Consider the following 19,448-nt stretch of genomic DNA (forward strand, 5'->3'; position numbering starts at 1 on the left):
CACTTTTGATACCATTATAGCTTTTATCTTCTAATGTGTGAAAATGTCATAGGTGAAATATAGATTTCAATGTCTCGGTTCCTGTTTTGATTATTTAAAAATTGTTAGGACTTGGGGAAACCTTTGTAAGTTTCACTTTCTATTTCTTATCCAAAAGGTGATTTCACTTTTGATACCATTATAGCTTTTATCTTCTAATGTGTGACTATCTTTGCCACTAGTATATCATAATGAAGCTTTATTCATAATATGAAAGAAAATACCCTTCTCTAAATTCTAAAATGTACAATTTGAAAAATATTGAGCAGTTGATTGCTTCATTTTAACTTTTAAAAAAAGTCAGGAGTCCTAGTACAAATGACCTATGCCTAAAAGACGCATAGTGTTCTTTAAGAAAGACAGATTGCTGTAGCTAGTTCCAATGGTACCTTTTTATCTTCTTTATGATATTATAAATAAATAAAACATGTTTCTCTTAAATTTTTTTTTTAGAAAACTGGTGATTTATTTGCTATCAAAGTATTTAATAATATAAGCTTTCTTCGTCCAGTGGATGTTCAAATGAGAGAATTTGAAGTGTTAAAAAAACTCAATCACAAAAATATTGTCAAATTATTTGCTATTGAAGAAGAGGTAAGTAGTTATGCTTTATTTAATCTTATTATGTTCATTGCAGTTATTGTGATTCAGGAGAAAATATTAAAAATAGATTTTAAAAACTGATGAAAATTAGGGTTCATAAATCAAATATTCTATTCCAAAGGATTCTTGGATAAATATAACAACAGAAGTAAAGTATCACAAAAATGAAATCAGAAAAAGTAGTATAAGAAATACAAGGGTATAGAATATAGTTACCAATGTTATTACTATAAAGAAAAAAGCTGTCAGAAATTAAATTGGCATAATTATAAAAGGAGAAAGTCAAATAATACAAAGAAAGCCTTTGTAAAACAGTAGAAATCCTAGGAATCCAGAGGTTAAGATATGAAGTCCAATTATTAAAGAATTGATTTTAGGGTGAAATAGTAAAAGTAAGAATGTCATGTTAGGAAAAATAATCTAGAAATAATGGTAATAGAAACTTATTTTACACCCTTTAGACATGAGTAATCAATAAAATTATCCTTTTGAAAAACAATTTGGTATAATAGCTTATAGTCCTTAGTGATTTCATTTCTAGCGATTATTTCTTAGGAAGCAATCAGAAATGTAAATTACAGTTTTACATATAAGGATGTTAATTGGTGCCCTGCTTGTCGTAATAAAGAATAGTTGAATAAGTTAGAATGTGTGATGGATAGTGACCTGGAGCCAGCTAAGCTCATGGTTAAGAGAATATAGCCTTCCAGACTGACAAGTCTGCACAAGACTTCTGATACCAGTTGCAAAGGAATTTGGCAAACTGCACAGGGAGAACAGTCCCCACAAGACTGCCCTCACTTCATACCAGCTGGCTACAAATTTGGGGTTTTCCATGACACTCTGAGATTTGATAATTTGCTAGAATGTAGAATGACTTACAGAACTCAGAAAATCGCTATACTTATTTCGAACTCCCGACCTCGAGCAATCCGCCCGCCTCGGCCTCCCAGAGAGCTAGGATTACAGGCGTGAGCCACCGCGCCCGGCCAGCTATACTTATAAGTACAGTTTTATTATAGCGTAAGAATGCAAATTAGTACCAGCCACAGGAAGAAAGTAAATATAGGGAGTGTTCCATACCTGGAGCTTCCTTGTTTTCAGGGATACCTTACCTACCATCCTGGCATTGATGTATGTTAGTATACATGGAGTACTGGCAATAGAGGAACCTCACCCAAGCCTTTGGTGTCCAGTGTTTTTACTGGGGCTTTAACCATTTATTGCCTCTATACTGACATTTAGTCTTCAGCCCCTCCCAGAGATTCGGGCTAATTACTTTAGTCTCCATTTCCTCTGGAGATCAGAGATAGGATGTGTTTTAAAGACCCCATCAGAGCCAAGCACAGTGGCTCACGCCTGTAATCCCAGGAAATCCCAGCAACTCAGGCCGAGGTGGGAAGATCACTTGTGCCCAGTTCAAGACCAGCCTGAACAACATAGTGAGACTCCTATCTCTAAAAACATTTTTTAAATTAGCTGGGAGTGGTGGTACTCCCAGCTACTCAGGAGGCTGAGGCAGGAGAATTGCTTGAGCCCAGGAGTTGGAGGTTGCAGTTAGCTATAATGACAACACTGCACTCCAGCCCAGGTAACAAAACAAGACTCTGTCTCAAGAAAAAAAAAAATTATGGTTTAAAACAGATCAGCTGCTCAGATGCAAATGAGCAGACTGGAACTTTGATTTAAGGGAAACCACTCAACTGTTCTGCCACTCATTTGTTTTTAAGACTAGTACTCTATTCCTTGAAGTAAAAATGCTGTCATAAGAAAAATTTTAATTGTTTAAGAGATTCGTTAGAAGAGCTGTTGTCCTAAATGCACTATTATGTATAAGAAATTAAAGATGATTTTAACAGAACCATTATAACATTGTAGCAATGATTTTATAGTTCAGATTTATCTAGTTTTTACTGTGGTTTGTCTTCAAAAACAAATCTAACTTTCTCACTTAATAGGAATTAGGAGATGTTAATTCTTATGTGTATAGTCAACAGATATTTACTGAATCCCAGGTGAAGCAGTTAAAGTGTCTACATCATTGTAGCAAATCCTACATTTAAATGAAATCAGATAAGTACTAGCATATAATCAAAACATATTTTTTTTTGTTTTGTTTTGTTTAAGGTACATTTCAGAAGTGAATCAAAACATATTTTTTATGTTGATTCCTAATCAGTGATTTTTTTTTTCAGACAACAACAAGACATAAAGTACTTATTATGGAATTTTGTCCATGTGGGAGTTTATATACTGTCTTAGAAGAGCCATCTAATGCCTATGGACTACCAGAATCTGAATTTTTAATTGTTTTGCGAGATGTGGGTATGTTTGTTTATATCTATATAAAATTTAATAACATAGAAGAAAAAAGTAAATTTCCTATATTCAAACTAAAGACCTTTATGCAATGCTTTCTTAGATATGGAACCAAAAGCACAAATGCCAAAAAATATAGATAAATTAGGTAAATCAGATTTCATTGATGTTAAAACTTTTGTGTTTCAAAAGACGTCAAGTGAAAAGATAACCCCATAATATGAGAGAAAATGTTTGTAAATCATGTATCCGATAAAGAATTTTTATCTAGACAACTCAATAATAAAAAAACAACCCAATTAAATGCCCAGAAGGAGCAAAACAATTTAATAGACATTTCATCAAAGAAGATACACAGAGGACCAAGAAGTATATAAAAAGGTGCTCAACCTTATTAGTCAATAGGGAAATGCTAACCAAAACCACAATGAAATACCACTTTATTCCTACCCTCTACGATGGCTAAAATAAAAAGACAAAAACAAGTGTTGGCAAGGATGTGGAGGAATTGTAACCCCTCATACATTGCTGGTAGGATTGTAAAATGAAACAGCCACTTTGGAAAACAGTCTGAAAGTTTCTCAGAGGTTTAAATATAAAATTACCATATGACCCAGCAGTTCTTTTAATCTGAAAGAATTAAAAATATATCTACACAAATACTTGTATTCCAGTGTTCTTAGCAGCGTTACTAGTAGTAGCCAAAAAATGGAAACAGCCCAAATGTCCATCACCTAATAAATTGATAAATGAAAATTTGGTGAATCCATACAATGGAATGTTATTTGTTCATAAAAAGAAATTAAATAGTATATGATACAACATGTATGAACCTTGACAACATCATACTAAGCGAAAGAAGCCAGACACAAAAGGCAATATTATGTAATTCCATTTTTGTGAAATGTCCAGAATAGGCAAATCCATAGTGACAGAGAACAGATTAGTGGTTGTTGAGGGTTAAGGGGAAGATGGAGTTGGGGAGTGAGTGCTAATGGGCATGGGATTTCTTTTAGCATAATCAAAATTTCTCTGAAATTAGTGGTGATAGTTGTACCAGTCTGACCATACTAAAAATTACTGAATTGTACATTTATTTATATTTATTATCTTTTATTTATTTATTTTTTGAGACAGAGTCTCACTTTGTTGTCCGGAGTGTCATCAGCCTAGCTCACAGCAACCTCAGACTCCTGGGCTCAAGCAAGCCTACTGCCTCAGCCTCCCAAGTAGCTGGGACTGCAGGCATGCACCATCATGCCTGTCTAATTTTATATATATATATTTTTTAGTTGTCCAACTAATTTCTTTCTATTTTTTTAGTAGAGACAGGGTCTTGCTCTTGCTCAGGATGGTGTCGAACTCCTGAGCTTAAACAATCCACCCGCCTAGGCCTCCCAAAATGCTAGGATTACAAGCGTGAGCCACCATGCTCGGCCTGAATTGTACATTTTAAAAAGATGAATGTTGTGTGAACTATATCTCAATAAACCTGTTATTTTTTTTAAAATATATGACAAAGGAAATATTTTCTTGGAAAGAAATGAATCAAATATTTGAGGAATGGAAAAAGCCTAGTGATGAGGAAGGTATAAGGTTAGTGGAAATTCTTGAACTTGACAGTGAATGTAGAGATTATTTAGGTGAGGATAAAATGAAAGAGAAACAGAATTAAGCTACCATATGCTTAATCAAATAAGAATTATAGATAATTGATGACTTCCCAAGTATATTGGTAGCCCTGAGTTTTCATAGTTACACATTGATATCTCTAAACTTTTTTCATGGTTTGAATTTGAACATTGATCAATCAGCTATCAAACAGATGTTTCAAGTTATTGTATTACTCTGTGACACTGCCTGTCACTTGGCCAAAACAGCTTAATTTCAGCAATTGCCCTTGAAGAAAAAAAAGAAAAATGGGCTTCTGGAGTAATTCTAAGCATATGAGAAATACATTTTTATTGAAACAAGACACTTTGCCTTCTCTCTGTTTCTTTATATATATTAGGTTATTAAGTGTGAAATATCCAGTTTCCTTAAGTACTAAGTTTGACAGTTGATATCTCTGACATTTCACTTGGACACTTCTTGTTTTTATTGTGAAGGTACATCCTTATTCTTTCAAACACATGGTTTGGCTTGTGATTATCTTTCCAAGTTTTTTTAGAGCAGTATTCGTGAAACCATGGTTAAGTAAAAAATTCATGTTATTTTCAAATATCAGTTCCATTGTGGAACCAATGTGGCGCAGACAGCTGGAAATATCAACAAAGTGTTTGGGAAGCATGTGGCTAATGAACACACAGTACATCGATGGTTTGAGAGGTTCCGTTCTGGTGATTTTAATCTTGAAAATGAGCCATATAAGCGACCTGAGACCAAGGTGGATAACGATGAGCTGAAAGCTATAGTGGAAGTAAATTCATCTCAATCTATGCGTGAATTAGCAGCAACATTTGACGTTGCTATTCCAATAATATTGGACCATTTGAAACAAATTGGCAAGGTAAAGAAGCTGGATAGATGGGTTCTGCAGGAATTAAACAAGCATCAGAAGAGAAATCATCTCAAACCTTGCCTCTTCTTTGTTGTCATGACATAAAGGCAAACCATTTCTACCCCGTAGAGTTGCAAGTGATGAAAAATGGATTCTTTTTGACAATCGCAAGCATTCAACACAATGGTTGGATAAAGATGAAGTGCCAAAACGCAGTCCAAAACTGAATATTCATCAAAAAAAGTTAATGGGCCGGGCGCGGTGGCTCACGCCTGTAATCCTAGCTTTCTGGGAGGCCGAGGCGGGCGGATTGCTCAAGGTCAGGAGTTCAAAACCAGCCTGAGCAAGAGCGAGACCCCGTCTCTACTATAAATAGAAAGAAATTAATTGGCCAACTGATATATATATATAAAAAAATTAGCCGGGCATGGTGGCGCATTCCTGTAGTCCCAGCTACTCGGGAGGCTGAGGCAGAAGGATCTCTCGAGCCCAGGAGTTTGAGGTTGCTGTGAGCTAGGCTGACGCCACGGCACTCACTCTAGCCTGGGCAACAAAGCGAGACTCTGTCTCAAAAAAAAAAAAGTTAATGGTATGTTTGGTGGCCCAGCACTGGTATTATCCACTACAGCTTCATGAAACCTGGTCAGTCAAATACACGGATATCTACTGCAACCAGCTGGATGAAATGATGAGGATGCTTGCAATTAAGCAGCTGAGATTGGTCAATAGAGACAGGCCAATTCTCTTGCAAGACAACACCTCACCACATGTCACGCAAACAACGCTGCTGAAACTGCCGAGGCTGGACTGGGGAAACTGTCATCTACCATAGTCACCAGACCTTGCACCAACTGCTACCACTTCTTCCAGGCTTTGGACCACTTCTTGCAAAGAAAAATATGCAATTCTCTACAAACTGTGGAAATGCCTTTTACAATTTCGTCGCTGCTTGCTCTCCAGGCTTCTTTGCTGCTGGCATAAATAAGTTACCATTAAGATGGCAAAAACTGCTTCATGTCTAAACTGATAATGTGAAATTGGACATTTCATATATAATGACCTTGAGTCCAGTTTTACTTTTTATGGAATTTTTTCCCAAGATAAATCTGTAACTATGATGAAAGATTGCTGTCTTCCTTGGGAGTCCTTATCATTCTTATGTTTCAACAGATTGCCTACACATATAAAACCAAAAGTAATTAAACCATATGCTTAAGACCATTTTGTTACATTTTCATGATAGTATTTAAGAGAGACTGAATTCTTCATTACACCATATTGATTTTTATCATCGTAAAACTCCTTATAACTGAAACATGAGATATAAAATACATAGGTATTATCTATTCTTTGAGCAAAATGACTTTGAACCAAATTATGAAAAAACTTCAGTTTGAGTGAATATCATGTATTATATCAATGAATTTGAGATGCACACACATACACATAGATACCTACATTATGATTTCTTGTTTTATATTTATTTTTGAAGTGGGTGGAATGAATCATCTCCGAGAGAATGGCATAGTGCACCGAGATATCAAGCCAGGAAATATCATGCGAGTTATAGGGGAGGATGGACAGTCTGTGTACAAACTCACAGATTTTGGTGCAGCTAGAGAATTAGAAGATGATGAGCAGTTTGTTTCTCTGTATGGCACAGAAGAATATTTGGTAAGTCATGCATCAGTAATCTCATTTAAGGAAGCTTGTATATTGAAAATATAATTGGGTAATTGGTCAACCAGTTCGCTATCTATAAAATGTCATTTTTATGACAAAAATTAAAATTTCTATTCTAATGAATATGGTGTGTAACAAAGAAATTAGGTATTGGTTTCTAAGGGTGCTATGAATTGTTTCTTAAAAATTCTTAAAAGAGGCCGGGCTCAGTGGGTTACGTCTATAATTCCAGCATTTGGGGAGGCTGAGGCCGGAAAATCACTTGAGGCCAGGAGTTTGAGACCAGTCTGAGCAACACAGCAAGACTTCATCTCTACAAAAAGTAGAAAAATTAGCCAGGTGTGGTGGCACATGCCAGTAGTCCCAGCTACTGGAGAGGATGAGGTAGGAAGATCACTGAAGCCCAGGAGTTTGAGGTTGCTGTGAGTTATGATGATGCCACTGCACTCTAGCCTGGGCAACAGAGCAAGACCTTGTCTCAAAATAATAATAATGATAGGCCGGGCGCGGTGGCTCACGCCTGTAATCCTAGCTCTCTGGGAGGCCGAGGCGGGCGGATTGCTCGAGGTCAGGAGTTCGAAACCAGCCTGAGCAAGAGCGAGACCCCGTCTCTACTATAAATAGAAAGAAATTAATTGGCCAACTAATATATATAGAAAAAATGAGCCGGGCATGGTGGCGCATGCCTGTAGTCCCAGCCACTTGGGAGGCTGAGGCAGAAGGATCGCTTGAGCCCAGGAGTTTGAGGTTGCTGTGAGCTAGGCTGATGCCACAGCACTCATTCTAGCCTAGGCAACAAAGCGAGACTCTGTCTCAAAAAATAATAATAATAATAATAATAATGATAATGATGTAAAAGAAAATATTTTATAATAAGTATTTAATTTGTGAAAGTTTAGGAACAACTTTACCAGCAAACAAATTTTAAGTAATCATATATGCTTGCACCTATATGTAATATCACCTTGAATACAAGTATTGTAGTAATAACTTGCACATTATATTAGTGAATCACACATCACAAGTTGTGGTACTGTCATCGACATGATTTTCCAAAGTAGTGAATGGTTCTTCGTAAAGTTTCTAACTAAACGAAGCAGATTTAAATATATTTACATTCTTGGAAAAACTGTACAAAAATACTTTGTTATATATAAAATGGAGTTAGAAACAGATTTCTCACCTGCACAAGTATCTGGCAGAATATTCAAAGTCATTCAGAATGTGGGAAGATTATTTTTCAGAACTGTCATATACACTGCAAGATGTCTCTTAATAACAAACAAGCAGTCCTATACCAGCCTTCATGAGGCTGCTTCCCCCAAGAACAACTATGAATCTTTCATGTAATCTCCTAGGAACACAGTCTAGCTTTTGACTCTAACAGATTCTTTAATTGGGGAGAGCAAAACATTAAATAAACAGCCAGGCACAATGGCTCACACCTATAATCATAGCACTTTGGGAGGCTGAGGATCCATCTGTTCTCAGCAACTGTGATGTAATGTCTTCTGTTTTGGAAGTTAAAGCATATAGATGATATTTAATGCAATAGGCCTGAATGGGTAATGAGGAAGTAAGGCAGTCATAAGTGTGGACAGCTGTTTTGAGTTTTGCTATGATGAGGAGCAGAGAATTGGGTGGTTGCTGAAAGAGCTTGTGGGGTCAATTTAGGGTTTTGTATAAATGGGAGATACTAAAGCATGTTCATAAGCAGAAAGGGATGATCAAGGGGAGGGAGAAAATAGATGCATAAAATAAGTGGGATAATTACAAGCATTGATTTCTGGGATTGGTGAGATGTTATGATGGGCTCCATAGCACAGATGGAAAAGTTGGCCTTTGATAGTAGCAGTTCCATGTGACTAGAATGTAGGCCTGGAAGATGGACACAATTCAGGTAGGTTGGTATTTGGTAAAGGGCATAAAGGAGAGTTGATCTGATTGCCTCCATTTCCTCACTGAAGTGAGGATATCTAAATTGAGGGTCAAAGGAGGTAGTGTTGGAGGTTTGAGGAGAGAGGAGAAGATGAGAGATAGTCTTTTCCAATTGGGAAAGTACAATTAGTAGGAAAACACAATAGAATGTCTAAGCAATATTGAGTTCCCATTTGTGCAGTGTCTTATAATGGGTCATAAGTTCATAGTCTTTTCATCTTTTTTTTTTAATCGTAGCATCCTGATATGTATGAGAGAGCAGTGCTAAGAAAAGATCATCAGAAGAAATATGGAGCAACAGTTGATCTTTGGAGCATTGGGGTAACATTTTACCATGCAGCCACTGGATCACTACCATTTAGACCCTTTGAAGGGCCTCGTAGGAATAAAGAAGTGATGTAAGTGGTTTCTCCATCTAAAACTAGAAATAATTTTTAAAATGTATCTTTTGTTTCATCATATGTTAGTGGTATACACTAATAAAAATTAGTTTAGCAGTCATTTCTGATATTTTAAGATATCTAGTTTTTATGCATCCTTATAAAAGTGTATAGGCATCATTTAAGGAAATGGAAAATTTAAATATTAAAGGTGTTTAAATATCTTATATACAAAGTTAAATGGTATCTAGTTTTTGGTCCATTAAAAATATACTGCTCTCTGGATTTTATTTCAGTACACTGTTTATTTCCTTGTGTACTTGTCAGCATTTTTCCTCCATATAACTGAAAAAAATAATACAATTCTGTGGAGTATTAGAACCATTACCAGATCTAAAAGAAATACAAGTCTTACCCTGAACTGATCTGAGTTTTTTTTACCATTTTAAGAGTAACATTTTGGCAGTAACGTAACATTAAATTTTTTTTCTAGTGTTGCAAATTCAGGCCAGAGACTGAGTTTATTTTACTTGTAGAACAGAAATATTTATGTACTGCCATAATTATTTGGAAATAATTACTGTATATAAAATTACTTATTGTAAAACCAAGGAAAAGAGAGATGAATTTCTAGATGTGGAATTTATTATGAAACTTATCCATACATTGACCACACTTTTTATTTTAAAAGAAATTAGTAAATTACCTTACTTCTTGAGAAACAGCCAGCCTATGTAAACTTAAAACTATGAGGTGATTAATTTACTGTCTGGTTTGGGGCAACAGTTTACTAACAGCCTAACCTGTCCAACTGTTATTTTAGGCCTTAACATATTACTCCTATCTTTATATATTTGACCCTGCCTTTTACAAGCAAACATGACTTAAACTAATAATCACAACTGTAAAAATACAGTCCTTATCTCAGAAAATTGAGGAAGATTTGTGTGTGTGTGTGTGTGTGTGTGTGTGTGTGTGTGTGTGTCCATTTGAGGAAGTAAAACAAATTCAGATGATACGACTTTTGCTTTAGGTATCGAAATTTTTTCTAGCAAGGATAATGTGCCCATCATGGGAAGAAGACATTGTTTAACTATGCTGGTGATTTGGGTATAGCATCATGTTGAGCCTGCATTAGCAGTGCCCTGTTAATGAAATTTCTGCATTAACAAAAGCTGCTTTATTATCATAGGTATGTTTTAAAGTGATATCACCATTTCTTGCTGCCCCAAAAATGGACTTAATCAAAGTGGTGATGTTCCTTAATAAAGGAAACATATGACTCATAAGCAACTAGGAATACTGATGATTTTGTATCAGATATATGTAGGCAGATATACCATTAGAAGAATTTATTTTATTTGCACAAAAACTCAACTTATGAACAGTGATACTGAAGAATGTTCTGAGGTGCTAGGCCAGGCGCGGTGGCTCACGCTGTAATCCTAGCACTCTGGGAGGCCGAGGCAGGCGGATTGCTCAAGGTCAGGGGTTCGAGACCAGCCTGAACAAGAGCAAGACCCCGTCTCTACTATAAATAGAAAGAAATTAATTGGCCAACTAATATATATAGAAAAAACTAGCCGGGCATGGTGGCACACTAGTCCCAGCTACTTGGGGGGCTGAGGCAGCAGGATTACTTGAGCCCAGGAGTTTGAGGTTGCTGTGAGCTAGGCTGACGCCACGGCACTCACTCTAGCCTGGGCAACAAAGCGAGACTCTGTCTCAAAAAAAAAAAAGAATGTTCTGAGGTGCTTAAAGTAGTCAGTAATGACTGTCCCACTTTACTGTCCCACTTTACTATGAATGAAACATTCATCTCACATTATAGCAGTATGGATCCCTCAGCATATCATTTGCATCTTGTGAATGTGTTTATATGTAGATCTTATCAAAATTTGTTAAACTTTTTCAAGAATTTATAAGCAAGCATTCCTTTAAGAATTTTACTATTTATTCTGTTCACTTCTCTTATGCATTGATCTCACATATCTCCACTTGTTCCTGTTTAGTTAGTCCTACATGAATGTGCTTTGTTTTCCACATTAATTTTCTCTTCTCTGAAAAAGGCAGAAATCCTGGCTGCCTCTGCTGAGGAAGCAGCAGTCTAAATCAGTCATACTGGTTTGTTCTACTTTTAAAAAATACATATTGGTTTGCTTAGAAGCACATTTATTTAGACATTAAACAAAAATTCTGCCAGAAATAATATCTGTAGACTTATGTAAGATTCTTCTGTATGATGTTTTACATTTTCATGTAAGTGAAAGTATTCTTGAAGGCATGAAGCTTTTTCTCTTATTTCTCTCCCATGTTTAAGTTTTGTTTAGGAAAGTGCCAAAACCTAAAAGGCTGCTTTCATTGACTTGCTGTATCACTGTAGTATTCTTTTACTTCCCCGTCTCTTTCTGTCTTCAGTTAATCTTTATCATCTTCATTGGAAATCAAGTTAAATTTGGCTTATATTGTAATTTTGGTACATGCCTCTATTCCTATATGTGTATATATTTTTTCAATATTCAAAGACACTTTCTGATACTGTGCTCTGTATAGTTGTATATAGTTTTGTTTTTTTAAAGAATGTTATTGTTCCTTCTGTAGAAGTTTTATAGTTCAGTTGTGCCTTTGGATAATATGGGTAAGAGGAGTTAGATGCTTTTCTTCATGGTCTAGAAACATTCTGTGACATAACTTATTTTGTGTTTGCTCCATTTTTTCAGATGGAAAATTAATATTTTTGTTGTGAACATCAAGATGCGTTATAAGGCACTCTGAGATCCCAAATGAAAATTAATTATGGCATATATAAAATAATCATACAACCACTGTTCTACTTCAGTCAGTCAGATTCAGAGTATTTTGATTGTTTAATGGATCCTGTGAACATCAGTCACAAAGTTTCGTCTTGTAGATAATTGTAGGTGCAATTGAGGAAATATTTTTGCAAAGCCCATTAATAAGCCATGCAAAATAAACTGCTTATTTTATTCTGCTTTTATTCCTCCCAAGGTATAAAATAATTACTGGAAAGCCTTCTGGTGCAATATCTGGAGTACAGAAAGCAGAAAATGGACCAATTGACTGGAGTGGAGACATGCCTGTTTCTTGTAGTCTTTCTCGGTAAGTATCGTGTACCTAATTCTTGTCCTTTGCCATGTGGTGTTTGAAATCTTTGTTGCCTGAAATCACAGATACTCACATACTGAAGTGTAGTTTGATTTTATTTTAACTAGATGTTGTTAAAGCATATACTTTGATATGTGATTTTTGCCTTTGTGGTGATAAAAAGTTTTATTCTGAGCTATATAAATAATTTCTCCAGATCCACAGGGCATTTATTTTTGAGATTGCTAATCACTGGCCTTAGAATTCCTCTCAATGTGGGGATCCTACTTAGGACCTTGGTATCTTTTATAGTAACCTGCATATTGATGGACCACAAAAACTAGTTTAGAGAAGAATAAATTTCTCAACTAGAGCTGTAAAAAACAAACATAGGCCGGGCGCTGTGGCTCACGCCTGTAATCCTAGCTCTTGGGAGGCCGAGGCGGGCGGATTGCTCAAGGTCAGGAGTTCAAAACCAGCCTGAGCAAGAGTGAGACCCCGTCTCTACTATAAATAGAAAGAAATTAATTGGCCAACTGACATATATATATAAAAAAAAAAAAAATTAGCCGGGCATGGTGGCGCATGCCTGTAGTCCCAGCTACTCGGGAGGCTGAGGCAGAAGGATCACTCGAGCCCAGGAGTTTGAGGTTGCTGTGAGCTAGGCTGACACCACGGCACTCACTCTAGCCTGGACAACAAAGCGAGACTCTGTCTCAAAAAAAAAAAAAAAAAAAAACATAAAGAAGTTTAGGCCGGGCGCTGTGGCTCACGCCTGTAATCCTAGCTCTTGGGAGGCCGAGGCGGGCGGATTGCTCAAGGTCAGGAGTTCAAAACCAGCCTGAGCAAGAGCGAGACCCCGTCTCTACTATAAATAGAAAGAAATTAATTGGCCAACTGATATATATATAAAAAAAAAAATTAGCCGGGCATGGTGGCACGTGCCTGTAGTCCCAGCTACTCGGGAGGCTGAGGCAGGAGGATCGCTTGAGCCCAGGAGTTTGAGGTTGCTGTGAGCTAGGCTGACGCCAGGGCACTCACTCTAGCCTGGACAACAAAGTGAGACTCTGTCTCAAAAAAAAAAAAAAAAAAGAAGTTTAATATAGTCATTTTTTAAAAATATTCAAATTATCCAAAAGATGAGAAATAATCATTTTCTAGTACTTTTTTCAGCATTTCAAATGTTCATGTGCGTCTTAATTTAGCAACCAGAACTCAAAAAAATCATATTGTCAGATAAGAATCTTATTATCAGCCGAGGCGGGTGGATCGTTTGCACTCAGGAGTTCGAGACCAGCCTAAGCAAGAGTGAGACCCAATCTCTTCCAAAAATAGAAAGAAGTTAATTGGACACCTAAAAATATACAGAAAAAATTAGCCAGGCATGGTGGCGCATGCCTATAGTCCCAGCTCCTTGGGAGACTGAGGCACAAGGATTTCTTGAGCCCAGAAGTTTAAGGTTGTTGTGAGCTAGGCTGACACCATGGTACTCTGCCTGGACAACAAAGTGAGACTCTGTCTCAAAAAAAAAAAAAAAAATCCTATTATCACAAAGAAAGAATCAAGGTAAAAGAAATTAAAAGTTAGAAAGTAAATTATTTTAGATTTCATTCTGGAAGTAAAGCAAAGATAGTCATCAATTTATATAATTTGTGATTACTAAATTAACTTCTATATTTCCTAAGTATGGTAGTTATATAATTCACAAGTGGACATAGGTTATGAGGTATTGGGTTAGTTAGTACCTGTTGTGAGTGCTTTTTGTATTCAACATAAATACATATATAAAGCAAGCTAATAAAATACCACTTTATCATTGTATATATTGGATTCTGTGAAAATTCATTTAAACCAAGAGTTCTACTACTACTGCAAAAACCACTGTTCTAACAGTTTTGTGTGTGTGGTGTTTTTAAAAAAGGTTTCCAGAATAAAATGCATCATGCAACTAGATTACTAAGAGAAATTCATTGTATTGGAGAGCAGAAAGTTAAGATTATTATAATGATTTGTGTTAAATTTTGATTTAGGAAATACTGCTTTTGCAGCTCTCAGGCAAAACTGATAAAATGTAAGGAAATCAGGAAATGAACACTTGCTGATTAATAATTATATTGCTGAAACTCAGAATCAATAATACCTGATTATCTGAACTACATTGTATTTCTGGAGGGTAATAGGCCTTATCTAATCAGTCTTTAGCATACCAAGGCATAAATTCTTTGATAAAAATTGGTTAGATACCAGAAAGTATTTTTTTTTTTTGAAACAGAGTCTCGCTTTGATGCCCAGACTAGAGTGAGTGCCGTAGCATCAGCCTAGCCCACAGCAACCTCAAACTCCTAGGCTCAAGCAATCCTCCTGCCTCCCGAGTAGCTGGGACTACAGGCATGCGCCACCATGCCCGGCTAATTTTTTCTATATGTATTAGTTGGCCAATTAATTTCTTTCTATTTATAGTAGAGACGGGGTCTCGCTCTTGCTCAGGCTGGTTTCAAACTCCTGACCTCGAGCAATCCGCCTGCCTCAGCCTCCCAGAGTGCTAGGACTACAGGTGTGAGCCACCACGCCTGGCCCCAGAAAGTATATTATATAAAATTTTTTGTTTTAAATAGTAAGGACTTTAGGTACTATAAGTCAGCAGTGAAAACAACCACTAAAATTTTAATGATGCCAAGCACGGTGCGTGCCTGTAGTCCCAGCTACCCGGAGGGCTGAGGTGGGAGGATCACTTGAGCCCAGGAGCACAAGGCAGCATGCTGTGAGCATGCCTGTGTGACGTAGTGAGACCCAACTCTTAAAGTATCTCTCTGTCTCTCTCTCTATATATATATGTGTGTGTGTGTGTGTGTATGTATGTATACACACACACACACACATATATAAATAAAATGGACTGCAAAAAAACCTTTTCTTATATGTGTTAGTCAAGACTGGGCAGCAAGTGAGAGAAACCTAATCCAGCTGGTTTAAGTGAAAAAGGAAATAGATTGACTTTATAATTAAAAGTTTACATGTGTATATGACTTAAAGCCCAGGTGAATCCTTGCACTGAGACTGTGTCATCAAGACTTGTTCTTTTTCCATTGTTCAGATCTGTTTTTCTCTGATTTTTCTTCACTCTTAGACCTTTTCCTGGCAGCCACAAGATGGCTGCTGGCCTTCCAAGACTAACATTCTCCCAGCTTTGAAAGCCTAGTGATAAGAAAGACTTTTTCCCAGTTGTTTTAGCAAAGGTTTCTGGGTTGATTCTCATTGAGTTAACTTATGCTACCACCTGGCCACCTCTAAGTAATCATAACCAGACTTGGCTCTCATGTCCAGAAAGGTTTGGAGACTCTTACAAAAGAGGGAGAATGAACACCTATTAAGCAAAAATAAAAAATATCCACCATATACTTTAAAAGTGCTGACAAGGAATTATTCCAGTGTCTGTCACATAGCCAAATGTATATTTTGAAGACTATTTGAAATTCCATAATTAGGAGTCTACTTGTACAGGCTTTATGAAAGCTGTAAAGAATAAAGGTCCAAAAAAAAGAGAGAATAAAGGTCCTTCCACTCACATTTTTAAAAACTATGTAACCTTTTAATTGCTAGGTTATCATACTAATTTTACTTCCTAAAAAGTATACTACATTGCTTCTTGGCCTTTTGGCCAAGATCAAGTGAAGTATACTACAAAAGGCATATAAATTCAACATATAAAATTATATATTAAGGACTATATTAAAAAGACATTAAAGCTAGGCACAATGGCACATGCCTGTGGTCCCAGCTATTCTGGAGGCTGAAGCAGGAGGATCCCTGGAGTCCAGGTGTCCAAGGCCACAGTGCTGTGATGGTGCCTGTGAGGGAGCCACTGTACTCCAGCCTGGGCAACACAGCAAGACCCCACGTTATCCTCACGACCATCTGGTTCCAATCAACTGATCTCACCTGGGTAGCCATGAGTATACAATATCATGATGTGTTTAGAAAAGTGAGGAAACTTGGAAAGGAAAGAATCAAGAAAATAATCAGTAAAAGAAATTAACATAAAAATGTCATAGTCTTTGATTCATTGACAAATGATATTAAAGGTTATCTGGCTTTCTGAAAAGTTGACAGATTTTAATTTTTTAAAATTACTCTAACAATAATAGCAGTTTCTTTGATTTGTTAGTAAATATGATTTTGTACCTGGACAAAATATATTCACTGTCCAACTAATTTTTTTCAATACTATTTTAGGGGTCTTCAGGTTCTGCTTACCCCTGTTCTTGCAAATATCCTTGAAGCAGATCAGGAAAAGTGTTGGGGTTTTGACCAGTTTTTTGCAGAAACTAGTGATATACTTCACCGAATGATAATTCATGTTTTCTCATTGCAACAAATGACAGCTCATAAGATTTATATTCACAGCTATAATACGTAAGTACCTCTTTGTATTTTCTTTTTATATCAACATATTGTGTTATATATTAAATACTTTCCTAAGTTAGAGAAAATAGAAAAGATACCTCAGCTTCACCAAAGGCACCCACCTCCCACTTAGACAATTACCTAATTAAAGAATGGCATAATGTCTTAATAATAATGTAAAGGGGCTGGTTGCAATGCCTCACACTTGTAATCCTAGCACTTGGGTAGGCTGAAGTATAAGGATAGCTTGAGGCCAAGATTTCAAGACCAGCTGAGCAAGCGGAAGAGCCTGTCTTTACAAAAAAAGATTAGCTGGGTATTGTGGTGCATGCCTCTATTTCCAGCTACTCAGGAGGCTGAGGCATCTTGAGCGCAGGAGTTTGAGGTTGCAGTGAGCTATGATGACGCCACTGCACTCTCACCTGGGCAACAGAGTGAGACTCTGTCTCAAAAAAACAAAAAAAAGTTATGTTTAAGTGCTTAGTAAATTCCCTTTCTTTGGATTAAAAGAATTGGTTTTATAATTTTCTAAAATTTACAGGTAAATTAGCTTGTTCTTAAACTGCAAATTTTACAAAACTACTTTCTCATTTCTGTGCCATCTTTTAAATTATATAATCACATAACCACAGATGGCGTCTATTAATAAATAAGCTAGGTTTTATTAAGAATACTATGCTATCATTTTAAAAATATTAAAGCCTAAATATTAAATATAGGTAGTGTAGTTATTTGCATTTGTGGCATAAAGTACTTAGCGGGTGCTGGGAAAATAATCAGTGTTTGTTTTATATAAACAAAAACACATAGTACCCGTGTGATTTTTTTAAATCTACCAATATGATAAAACTGCTTATAACTATAGTCTTGTACCACATAATGACATTTTGGTTAACGACAGACCATGTATGTAAGGGTGATCCCATAAGATTATAATACTGTGTTTTTACTGTACTTCTTCTATGTTTAGATACACAAATACTTTCCATTGTGTTATAATTGTCCACAGTATTCAGTATAGTCACATACTATACAGGTTTGTAGCTTAGGAGCAATAGGCTCAATAACATATAGCCAAAATGTAGTAGACTGTACCATCTAGGTTTGTGAAAGTACATTCTGTGATGTTCATACAACAATGAAATTGCCTAATGATGCATTTCTCAGAACATATCCCCATCATTATATAGTACATGACTGTACATATATACAAATACACTTGCATGTAAAACTGGGAAATCTGAGGAAGTTAGGTATCAATATTAGTATCTTGGTTGTGATATTTTACTATGTGCAAGATGTTACCATTGGGGGAAACTGAATGAAGGGTATATGGCATCTCTTTGTATTATTTCTTAGAACCGCATGTGAATCTGCAGTGATCTCAAAGTGTTTTTTAAAATGAAGGGGAAAAAACATCATACTCATGCTATGTGCCTTAGTTTATGTTTTGACCGAATTCAAGTAGCATTCTTGATGCTTCATAAAACTCAATAAAAGAACTTTTATTAGTAATTAAGGAACAAAATCAATGAGATAAAATGTTTTAGATATTAACATCTAAATATAATATATAAACATAAATATAAAAGGAATATAAATAAGATAATAGTATTAATATAACATTGGATTACAATATATTATTTGTGTTTATTTTGCTACTTAATAGCCCGAAGCAACATGCATTATAGTTAAGTGCTGGCCATTATTTTCATTCTAAAAGTATACTTAAAAAGTTCACCAAAGCCTGAGCTAGTTGATGAAATACAGTAGCACTCAAAACAGAGGCTTGTGGCAGAGCCATATCATAACATCGCTGCAGAAACATTTCTTTGATTTCATAGCTCTATTCAGGAAGAATCTGTCTTTTCCCCAAAACGTTATTTTGAAAATACATAGTTTTATTAACTTATTTAACAAACATCTAATCATGTTGCAAGTACTGTTGTCAGTTCTTTATGTATTTAAGCTATTTAATCCTCACAGCAATTCCATGAAGTAGGTACCATTACCATTCCCATTTTACTGATGAGGAAACCAAGCATAAAAGACTTAAGTCACTTACTGTTATATAGCAAGTAAGTAGAAGAGCTGGGATTTGAACTCAGGTATCTGACTTAAGTCAGCACTCTTAACCTCTCTGCTATGTTGGTTTCCATTTTTTTCTTTTGAGACAGAGTCTCATTTTGTTGCCCAGGCTAGAGTGCCATAGCATCAGCCTAGCTCACAGCAACCTCAAACTCCTGGCCTCAAGCAGTCCTCCTGCCTCAGCCTCCCTAGTAGCTGGAACTACAGGCATGCACCACCATGCCTGGCTAATTTTTTTCCTATATATTTTTAGTTGGCCAATTAATTTCTTTCTATTTTTAATAGAGATCGGGTCTCACTTTTGCTCAGGCTGGTTTCAAACTCCTAACCTCGAGCCATCCTCCCACCTCGGCCTCCCAGAAAGCTAGGATTACAGGCGTGAGCCACCA

The 19,448-nt window shown here is 36.2% G+C and overlaps 1 protein-coding gene across 1 annotated transcript in view; it reads left to right on the forward strand.

The window, feature by feature from the left end:
* TBK1 (TANK binding kinase 1) overlaps nt 1-19,448 on the forward strand; it is a 42,490-nt gene that overhangs the window by 7,269 nt on the left and 15,773 nt on the right. Inside the window, exons 3-8 of the mRNA XM_012782388.3 lie at nt 493-633; nt 2,838-2,967; nt 6,954-7,135; nt 9,320-9,480; nt 12,472-12,582; nt 16,801-16,980. Coding sequence (XP_012637842.1) covers nt 493-633; nt 2,838-2,967; nt 6,954-7,135; nt 9,320-9,480; nt 12,472-12,582; nt 16,801-16,980 — 905 coding nt within the window. The remainder of the gene's footprint in view (nt 1-492; nt 634-2,837; nt 2,968-6,953; nt 7,136-9,319; nt 9,481-12,471; nt 12,583-16,800; nt 16,981-19,448) is intronic.

This window comes from Microcebus murinus, chromosome 10 (assembly GCF_040939455.1).
Source record: "Microcebus murinus isolate Inina chromosome 10, M.murinus_Inina_mat1.0, whole genome shotgun sequence".
Taxonomy (NCBI): domain Eukaryota; kingdom Metazoa; phylum Chordata; class Mammalia; order Primates; family Cheirogaleidae; genus Microcebus; species Microcebus murinus.